The sequence below is a fragment of the Strix uralensis genome, chromosome 4, assembly GCF_047716275.1.
Source record: "Strix uralensis isolate ZFMK-TIS-50842 chromosome 4, bStrUra1, whole genome shotgun sequence".
Classification (NCBI taxonomy): Eukaryota; Metazoa; Chordata; class Aves; order Strigiformes; family Strigidae; genus Strix; species Strix uralensis.
In genome coordinates, this window is record NC_133975.1 from 106,278,322 (window position 1) to 106,289,357 (window position 11,036).

The 11,036-nt window shown below is 46.0% G+C and overlaps 1 protein-coding gene across 1 annotated transcript; it reads left to right on the forward strand.

The window, feature by feature from the left end:
- Window positions 1-3,452: 3,452 nt before the first annotated feature.
- On the forward strand, window positions 3,453-7,307 carry SSTR1 (somatostatin receptor 1). The gene has a single exon (XM_074868337.1). It carries the CDS (start codon window positions 3,957-3,959, stop codon window positions 5,142-5,144), a length of 1,188 nt encoding a protein of 395 aa, XP_074724438.1. The 5' UTR covers window positions 3,453-3,956; the 3' UTR covers window positions 5,145-7,307.
- The last annotated feature ends 3,729 nt before the right edge of the window (window positions 7,308-11,036 follow it).

The window sequence follows — 11,036 nt, forward strand, 5'->3', positions numbered from 1 at the left end:
GAAGCTCTGATGCTAACACATTGGAATATACAACCTCTAAAACACCAAATGTAAGGATGAATTTTCTGAGAAAAAAATTGTATGACATCCCCAAGTGCTCTAACATTTAGCTAAAAACTCATATATAGCAATAGTCTTGAGAATGCTAAGATCATTTGTGAAGGCTGCTCAATAAATGCATTTCTATACTAGAACATAAATACAAAAAGTCCTCAAAAGTCACAAAGAGTATCTTCCAAATAGACCCAGTGTGCAACAACTAAAAACTGAATAGGGTTATTTTATATATCTTTAAATTTATGTGTAGGGGTGTATACATACATATATATGTATTCACAATCTACTTTTTAGTCACAGAAGAAAAGGAGACAGCTTGCTTAAGGGTCATGTAAAAGTGTGCATGTACTAAACGTAATACATTTGACAAGGTGTCAAAGCACATGCTGGTCACATTGGAGTGTCTAGGTGTATATTGATTGGAGGTGATGACTGACATGAGGAAAATCTTACAGTCAGAGAGGTTACATATATGTGTTGGAATAGCTGGTGGTGGTGATAAGAGGTATGGGGATATATATGGTGCTAGAGAGGATAAATTCCTGATGATGGGTTATAATGAATTGATGGTAATACTGTGTGTATCTGCATATTAAAGTGGTGGGTAGTGATAATATGTATAATTGTGATGGGATGGTGGGCAGACAGTGATAACAAGATGTGTGAACTGTAGGAGGTGATGGGTATGCATGGTAAAATGAGTAGGTTGTAAGGATGCATGTGTGATGCTGAGTATAGTGGTGCTGTGGGGAGCATATATCAGCATATGCACTGTGGTGATATTTATGTGGTGTGGACCTGCTGTTCTTGACAAAAGTAGGTGGTGTTCATAGGCGACAGTTTATGTGAAGAGGCAAGTTGGTGTCCATACAGGTGTGGTATGCTCACACATACAAGTGGCTACAGCCAACAGAACAAGCAATTACTGAGTATTTTGTATGCATGCCTGTGCTGAGGGAGTGTTGATGCAATGAGCAAGTGTGAGGGTGTGTGTATTAGTGGGTAACAATGTCTGGTTAATACAGAATGGGCAGGTGGTGGTGGTATATGGAAATTTATTAAGTGGTTATGTATAACTATGTAAGGACAGACTGTATACATGGAGCAATAACATATAGGGAGATAAGAGACATATTGCCCAGAAGGCGAGGTGTATGTGAAGATCATACATTTAAAACCAAACCCAACATATATAGAAGTATGCTTGCCAGGGTATAGAGATGCAGTATTAGGACTGCATTCCCACAGCATTCTCCTGGCAAAACTGGCAGCTCGAGGCTTGGAAGAGTGCATGCTTTGCTGGGTAAAAAACTGGCTGGATGACCAGGCCCAAAGAGCTGTGGTGAACGGAGTTAAATTCAGTTGGCGGCTGGTCACAAGTGGTGTCCCCCAGGGCTTGGTTTTGGGGCCACTCTTGTTTAACATCTTTATTGATGATCTAGAGGGGATTGAGTGCACCCTCAGTAAGTTTGCAGATGACACCAAGTTGGGTGGGAGTGTTGATCTGCTCAAGGGTAGGGAGGCTCTGCAGAGAGACCTGGACAGGCTGGAGCGATGGGCTAAGGCCAACTGTATGAGCTTCAATAAGGCCAAATGCCGGGTGCTGCACTTCAGCCACAACAACCCCCAGCAGCGCTACAGGCTTGGGGAGGAGTGGCTGGAGAGCTGCCAGTCAGAGAGGGACCTGGGGGTGTTGATGGACAGCCGGCTGAACATGAGCCAGCAGTGTGCCCAGGTGGCCATGAAGGCCAATGGTATCCTGGCTTGCATCAGCAATAGCATGGCCAGCAGGGACAGGGAAGTGATCTTACCCCTGTACTCGGCACTGGTGAGGTCGCACCTCGATTACTGTGTTTGGTTTTGGGCCCCTCACTACAAAAAGGACATTGAATTACTCAAGCGTGTCCAGAGAAGGGCAACGAAGCTGGTGCAGGGTCTGGAGCACATGTCGTACGAGGAGCGGCTGAGGGAACTGGGGTTGTTTAGTCTGGAGAAGAGGAGACTGAGGGGAGACCTCATCACCCTCTACAACTGCCTGAAAGGAGGTTGCAGAGAGCTGGGGATGAGTCTCTTTAATGAAGTAACAAGCAATAGGACAAGAGGTAATGGCCTCAAGTTGTGCCAGGGAAGGTTTAGACTAGATATTAGGAAGCATTTCTTTACAGAACAGGTTGTTAGGTGTTGGAATGGGCTGCCCAGGGAGGTGGTGGAGTCTCCATCCCTGGAGGTGTTTAAGAGTAGGGTCGACATAGCGCTGAGGGTTACGGTGTAGTTGGGATCTGTCAGTGCTAGGTTAACGGTTGGACTAGATGATCTTCAAGGTCCTTTCCAACCTAGATGATTCTGTGACTATCTGCTCGTGTTCATGTGTGTTTGGAACTGGTGGGGTGGATGAGGCATGTAAGGCAGCAGTGTCTGTCTAGAGAGGACAGTATGAGTAGCTATCAGTGTATATGACTGTGTTTGTCTACGCTCAGGGTATGTGTACAAAACAGCGTGGTACGGGTCAGTGCGTAGAAGCTGTTTGTGGGTGTATGGGTGTAGTGTGGGATAAGCCATTTATGTAGTGATGGCTATGTATATGTTGAAATAGTATATGAATGGAGATGGTGTCAATGGTTTGTGTCACCATATAGTGCTGAGGAGGGTTTATAGCCTCACTCTCTGTAGATGCAACCCCCAGGATATGCATATGTTTTAAGTACAATACTAAGAGAGGGGGTTGTAGCGCTGGTGATGCAGCATGTGATGGTTGAGTCTGAAGTGATCCTATGAGTGGAAGCAGTATGTGAGGGGACAGAAGAGTGGACAGGTTGTGTGTTTGCATAGCAGCGTAGCACCATCCTGGTGTAAATAGTGATGGCGAGCTGTAGTGTGCAAACTGGTGCCTGCACTGTTGGATGTGTGATGGACAGAGGCAGAGCATGTGCTGGGGTGTTACAATGGGATGGGGGGGGGCATGTTCTGGGACAGAGCATGTGAAGGACAGGGCTGTAAAGTATTGGATGCTGTTAATGTGATATCTGGTGGGGGGTGGTGGGACAGGACAAGGTGGGGGGGCATGGAGCTGCGTGGTGGTGGGAGGCGTGGGCATTGCTGTTTCCAGGAAGTGCTGTGCACTTAAGAGTGAGAGGTTAAGTGATCTGTCTAGTGCCATGCCTGGTGCCAGCGCCATGGGGTGGGCAAAGCACATGGTGCGGTGACAGGAGAGGGTTACAGCAGCTGTGTAGGCATGAGGCTGCCTGCCCAGGTAACACTGCCCACCCATCCATGACCCAGGCTTTTTTCCTAAAGGAGAAATGATGGTCCCTTTGTCTGCGGTGCCCCTGGCCAGGACCTCGGTGCCATGGAGGGGGAGTAGTGCAGGATGGAGGGGGAGGAGTGCAGGATGGAGGGGGAGGAGACGATGCTGTCTGGGGGGGACACACCAGTGCGGGGTGAGAGGGCAGTGCAGGGTGAGGGAAACAATATTGGATGGGAAGAGCAGTGTGGGGTCGGGGAGCATTGCGGGGGGCAGGAGGGCAGTGGGGACAAGGTGGAAGGTTGCACTCCGGGAGCTGCCAGAGCTGCGAACAGCCGGAGGGCGGGATGGGAGGCGGGCGGGCGGCGGGGGGGAGTGGGTTGGGAGGGACACCCACTTACGTCTCCTCCTGCATTTTTTTTTTTTTCTCTCTTTCCCTCCTACTTTTCGTAGCTGGTGACGCGCCGCTGCCTATTAATCATTCACCAGCCGGGGAGCAGCAGTCGCTGCCGCTCGGAGCGAGCGGCGCCGGCAGCCGGCTCATTCCCCATGCCAGCGCCCCGCAGCCGCCGCGCCGGGGGCCCCGCCGGGATGCCGAGCCCGGCCCGCGGCGGGCGGCTGCTGCGCTGAGCCGGGGGCGGGGAGCTCCGGGCAGAGGATGCTCCCCGATGGCACCGGCACCAGGCTTCCGGGCGGGGCAGGCGGCGACAGCGGCGGCAGCGACAGCGGTGGCGGCGGAGCCGGCAGCGCCTCGGAGGAGGCGGCGGCGGGGGGCATGGACTCGGGCGGCAGGAACTCCTCTGGCGCTCCGAACAGCACCCTGAGCGAGTCTCAGGGCAGCGCCATCCTCATCTCATTCATCTACTCCGTGGTATGCCTGGTGGGGCTGTGCGGCAACTCCATGGTCATCTACGTGATCCTACGCTACGCCAAGATGAAGACGGCCACCAACATCTACATCCTCAACTTGGCCATCGCGGACGAGCTGCTGATGCTCAGCGTGCCCTTTCTGGTCACCTCCACCCTGCTGCACCACTGGCCCTTTGGCTCACTGCTCTGCCGCCTGGTGCTCAGCGTGGATGCCATCAACATGTTCACCAGCATCTACTGCCTGACCGTGCTCAGTGTGGACCGCTACATTGCTGTGGTGCACCCCATCAAGGCGGCTAGGTACCGCCGGCCCACTGTAGCTAAAATGGTCAATCTGGGTGTCTGGGTGCTTTCCATCCTCATCATCCTGCCCATCATCATCTTCTCCAACACAGCGGCCAACAGTGATGGAACGGTGGCTTGCAACATGCTCATGCCAGAGCCCACGCAGAGGTGGCTGGTCGTCTTTGTGATCTACACCTTTCTGATGGGCTTCTTGCTGCCTGTGGTGGCCATCTGCCTCTGCTACATCCTCATCATTGCCAAGATGCGCATGGTGGCCCTGAAGGCTGGCTGGCAGCAACGCAAACGCTCTGAGCGCAAGATCACCCTCATGGTCATGATGGTGGTGATGGTCTTTGTCATCTGCTGGATGCCGTTCTACATCGTGCAGCTGGTCAATGTCTTCGTAGAGCAGGATGATGCCACCATCAGCCAGCTCTCCGTTATCTTGGGCTATGCCAACAGCTGTGCCAACCCCATCCTCTATGGCTTTCTCTCGGACAACTTCAAGCGGTCCTTCCAGCGGCTGCTCTGCCTCAGTTGGATGGACAATGCTGCAGAGGAACCCATCGACTACTATGCCACTGCCCTCAAGAGCAGGGCATACAGCGTGGAGGACTTTCCCCCAGACAACTTGGAGTCAGGGAGCATGTACAGGAATGGCACTTGCACCTCCAGGATTACTACCCTCTGAGGAAGCACTCCTGCCCCCCGCTCCCCTACTGTACTGCCCCCCAGCAGGAGGGTGAGCAAGGCCAGGGCTGTGACATGGGGAGGCCGGGAGGGAGGGGGTTTCAGTCCTGCCCACCAACAGCGGTGTTTGGGACAAGAAGGAGCAAAGAAAACCCCACATCCTCGGTCTGCTGCCCCATCTCCCTATCTGCCTCCCTTGAAAGCGGGTGCAGTCACTGATGCTTTGACACCCACTTAGCAAATTGCTGCACTCGTAGGTTGACTTAGGGTCTGGCAGCCAGGCTCTGCCACCCCTTTCTGTGTCTGATGAGTGGCTGTATGGGTCCCACAGCAACCTCTCCCCTCACCTTTTGTACAGATTGCCCTCTCCCTTGGTTGGTGGGACTCCCCAAGCCACTGAGTCGAACCTCTTCAGTCAAGCCCCAGCAGTCAGGCTCAGACTCCCCCAAAACTGAAAGCAACCCTGCTCAGCATCTATCAGTATGCACCTCCCTCCTCAGAGATTAAAAATGCTGGGAAAAGTCCCCTCAACACACAGCTTGTCCTCCCCCAGGAAGGAGCAAGTAGCCTCTCTCTGCCACCCCCAGGAATAAAAGAGAAAGCAGGGAGCAAAAAGGCCCCAAGAAAAGAAGCAGCATAGTCATGGAGCCGTCTTTTGCTTTGCAGACAGCTTCCACCTCACTGGGGCTCTGGCACTCTGTGCTACGCTCGGGGAAGCAGGGCAGAAAAGGTCTTCAGAAAAAAATCTGATTATTGCTGTGCTTCAGAGCTGCACAGCAGGTTGCTGATAACGGCAGTTAAACAGTCCTGTGACTCACAGGCAGCAGAGCGCCAAGCCAGGAGCCGGGGGGAGCACTGAGCTGGGAAATGTTTGAATGTGTCCATACATACAATAAAGTGTGCTAATAATCAAGTTTAAAGGGAGCACTAGACTGTGAAGCTATTGTCTTGCACCTGCTCCATCAGCTGTGAAACAGCGATGAAGGGAGCTGAGACAGTTTTGTATGACCTGGGTGGCTGCAAAGTCACTTTAGCCTACATGGAAAAAGAGGGATTAGTCTCAAAATCTCCATCAGGCTCTGAAATAAATACTTGACAAAAAAAAAAAAAAAAAAGTAGCTGTTTGATAATAGCTATTACCCTAGCTCTAGCTTTTTCTGTTGCACTAAAAAAAATAAAATGGGTTTCATAGGTTGCCAATGTAATATACTGGCCCAAAGCTTCTTAATGTTTCATTTCTGAGAATCTTGGTTTTATTGTGTACCAGATGTCTTTTTGTTTGATTTTTTATTTGATTTGTGTCACTGTGTTGTGAATGTGTTTCTCTGAAGCAATTTATACTGTGTACTTATGTCTGTGGTGGCTACTTGCAAGGTTGCATTTTAAATGGGTGATGCTCAAGAAGGCTCCTTTTCAGATAAAAAGGTTGTCACTGTTTCTAACTCTTTCATCTACATTGTCTCTCCCACAAAAATTCTCTCTCTTGAATTTTCTCTTCCCATATTCTGACAGAACAACTTTCATATAGACGAATGAAGCTTTCTTTGATAAATGACAGCTGATTAAACAAAACCTTCTATCCCTGCTCCCTCTTATGCCAGACGTAAGAATTGGTACGGACTGTGATGAAATAAGCAGCTCTGTTTTTTGCTTTCTACCGCCTATGTTAACAGTGTCACACAGTGGCAGGTGTCCCTGTACCTGTGACAAATCACTTCTCTAGCACAATACTGTGGTTGTATTAATTATAACTACTGGCAATCTGAAGCAGGAGATTGGGAAAAATCTCTAGTAGCAGCATACCCGTAGCATTGTACTGGTAGCTACAGTGCTTAAGTACAGTGTTAAGTGTAAAGTTGACAATTCAGGCATCTAGCATTTGCAGTGGTGGACTTATACAGGTTTTTGTTAAATTATACCCTTTAACTTTTCTCAGCAGCAAAAAGCAGGATACTACTTTGTACATTTCTTTCACCAAAAATTAGGTACTGTTAAATGAATGTATAAATTTAGTATTTCAAAGTTGTCTGATTCAAAGCCCATCGAAATGAGAGAAAAAATCCTAATTCACTTCAATGGGCTGTGAGTCAGCTCCTTTTAGTTTGAAAATTGCTAATGTGGAAGCTGTTACATCCTTATTAAAATATTTTGTGAAAAGCTTTAACGATTGTACAGTTTCTTTTCTTTTACTTCCCACTGGACCTCATTTAAAGAAAACATGAAAATATTAATTGTGGTAATATTTTACATGTACTTATGGAGGAAAAAAGGACAAAATCTCTTTATAAGATTATTTAACTTTTCACAGAAACCAAACATCTGTCAAAACAGTAAAATGCCCCACAATACCATGCAATGCTATTTGTAAAGCTTTACTTAAAATCTCACTCACAATCCCTTCAAAATGGTATAAATCTCATAACCTTATGTGGTCTTTTTCACCCAGGCATGTTGTTATGTGTGGTCAGATTAAAGTCAGCCTACTTTCTACTGTTGGATTTGTTTAACATCAGATACATGAAGCAAAAGTTAAGAAGCAGTGATTCATACCCAATACTCAGCTTTGATGAAGAGTTGAGCCTGGTTTTGTTTCTTTCTTCTTTTTAGGTTTTTTGGTGTTTTGCTTTTTTTTTTTAATTTTGTCTTTAAACAGAGCTGTGATGGATACCTGCACACTGACCATCATATGCACTTTAATGTCCGTTCTAGTGGGCAGAGCAGCAGGGCGCTGCTGCAGAGGCTGTTGGTGCCTCAGTTAGATGGCAAGCTCTCCTGCACAGGGATGCACTGATTCACTCCCAGCCAGCAGCCCACAAGATTACTGGCTCAAACACCCTCTGTAGTTTCAGCTGGAAAAAAAATCTGCTTATCCTAAACTAACAGTTCTTCCTGCTATTTTTTCACCTTGAGTTCAGTTTGACTTTGGCAGTGGGAGAGTTGATCAACAACTGTAAATCACTCTTAATTTGCGTTGGAATAAAACGTTAGTTCATTCTGTGTTATCATTCTAAATAGTAGAACATAATTGCCAGACAAAAAAGTTGTCCTTGTGAAATAAGGTATACCAGAAAACAAACAGAACTCTTTTTAATGCTTTCCAAATTGCAAATAAGTCTTCAGATTTCATATGGAAATTCTTTGAACTAATGCTTAATTCACTGAAAGAAAAAGAGTACAGTGACATATTTCTTGGTCACATTTTGCCTCTTTATAGGACTACAAATGGGTAAACTGTAATTTATAACCAGTAGTATGTTCCTGCATTTTACTGATGAGTATAATATTTTAAAAATACCACATACACTTTGTCATGGAAATTGGCCCTGTGCCACTGAAATCCATGCAACTTTTGTTGTTCTTTGATTAGCCTAAGACCTGTACCCAAAAGTGTGATAGCTCTGAGTAGTACCTAGTCAATGGACTGAACTATTTCCCGCGGTTCACACAATGAGAGAATGGCCTTCACAGGGCACATGCATTAGATACCTCTGCAGCATTTTTCCACTCAAAGGAGGGTATGCAGGAAATGACTCTCCTTTCTCACTGGACTCCCCAGCACAGTAGGAGAGAAGACACATCTCATAATCCTGGGGCTGACTGCTGCATGCAGTTAGTGGGCTCGAACCAGACCAGTCGCAAAGGTGCTTTACATCTAGGCTGTGGATGAAAGAGGTGATGGCTCCATGCAGATCCTCTGACTCCTGAGATGGTGCCTACAGCAGTGACTATGTGTAGCGTATGGTTTCTTTGCATTTCCCACAGTGTATGGTTTCTTTGCATTCAGCACTTAAAGAACCCATCTGATTTCTTCACAGAGAATTCTGAATGTGACTTAAGCATTTCTGAAATGCCAAATTTCCACTGAATCAGAATAAAATAAAAGGCTTTCTGGTTGGTTTTGAAAAAACTGAAAGTCTGCATTTCAAATGTATGTGGTACACTCTATTAACACTGTGACCACATACTGTATTTTAAGCAATTTCTAAAAATCATCATCCTAATTTTAATCATTAAGCTAAATCTTACTGAAATAAAATGACCCACTGATGAATAAGTTATGTTATGTATGTTTTGTAAGATTTGTAAAGTTATGTAAGATTTGACTTTTCTCTGCCATGTTTCCACAACAGCAGTGTAAATCAGTGTCTTAAAATCCTGCCAAAAATAAATCCAAGAAAAATAATTTTTTAAAAAGCCAGAAGAAATTCACCAAGAAAGAAACATCAATCCAATGTTCTATACTCTGTGATTTCAGCCCCTAGAAAACTTAGCAGACTCCAGAGCTCTACAGACAAGAATGTGAAGTGTGAATCTCTAGAGGATAATAAAATATTTCTACTGTATTCTGTATTCAGCACTTCCACCTTCTTCAACACAGAGCCTTATTGGACCGATAACTGCAGGCTACGCCACAGGAAGAAAGGGTAATTTATTAATCAGATTTCTCTTTGAGAATAACGCTTTTAGATATTACATTTTGTAGAGATAAATAGCCAAGAAGGAACAGATGAACCAGAGAGTATTTCAAGGTACGTCACTAGATGGCTACAAACCAAGCACAGTTTTGACAAGAGAGATGCTTTTCAATAAAAGCTAGCTATGCCCACCGCCTTCCAACCTTGTTTCCCCAAAAGCCTAAATCTGGGTTTGGCAGAGTAGTAAGCAGCCATGAAGCAGAAACACAGCAAGGTGGTGTTTCCTCCCTGAGATATATAGGCTTTCATTTCCAGTCTGGATGGAATACATTTGTCATTATATGCTTATCATGTCTATGATGGGTAGAGTCACCTTGAAAGCAATATAAACGTACATAAGACTCATTCTACTCTCCCTTTTCCCTCAAAAAATTATTTTCTATACAGGTTATTATGCTGTATCATATGACTTAGGGTTGCTCTGTGGGTTCTTGAGCAGAAAGGCTGAGATAAAAGTGCCCAAATGCACAGTTTATGGGGGTTGTAGGACAGATAAGAATTACCAGATTTATGACTTGGGACCTGCTGATCACTGTGATGATCGTGGTAATTTTTATTGGATTATATTGGCTCCACTTACCTAGTTGGTGACAGTGCTGTTTTCAGTGTAGGCATGGGCCCTACCAATTGTGAAGCTCTGTAAGACAACCCAGAGGGAAGCTGTGAGCTTCTGCAAGGGTGCTGTAACACGCTGCACCTCATAATGCTGAACAATGCTGAGTAACATTGGTGCCAGTGCCGACAGACTGATAAAAGCAAAGGGCCACAAGTTCAACTGATTCATGCGGGACCTTCAGGTACTCAAATTTACAGCTCAAATGATTGCTGGTCAGCTGGAATAGTTCAAAATGTGGCAAAGCTGTACAAAGCAAGTATGTATGAGTGTATACACACACACAACATGCATGCACATATATACACTTCCTTCTTGTAAAATATATAAACATCTTATTTGGTCTGTTATCCAACAGGTAAAGGGATGAATTAGAATGTATATTAGTTATAAAGGAATTCATAATTATGGTTATAAAGGAATTCATAATTAGTAAAACTCAGATTCCAGTTGCTGACAGTTAGGTAGCATGATTTTACTATTTAGGCAAGAGTAAGTCTTTGATTTGCTTTTGTGCAGCTCTCCTGTAGAGGAAATTGGAGCATTAATTCTGCTAAGGAGGCAAGTCCATGGCTGGAGAAGTTGGAGCAGGTAGGAGAAGGAGATCTTGGAGAAAAAAACGTGACTAGTGTTTGATTTAGAACTGGAGTGACTATATTAGGAGACATCCCTTTGATGTTCAGAAAGTCTGGAGCTTGCTAGCAGTCACTGAGAGCTGCAATTGCCCAGCACTTCAGAAAATCACACCCCATGCCTACTACATGGACCAACCACACCCTTCCCCAGCTAGGGTAAGATGAACATC

Bases quoted from the DNA above. Each gene is read 5' to 3' on its own strand.
- SSTR1 (XM_074868337.1), top strand. From the start codon at position 3,957: ATGCTCCCCGATGGCACCGGCACCAGGCTTCCGGGCGGGGCAGGCGGC.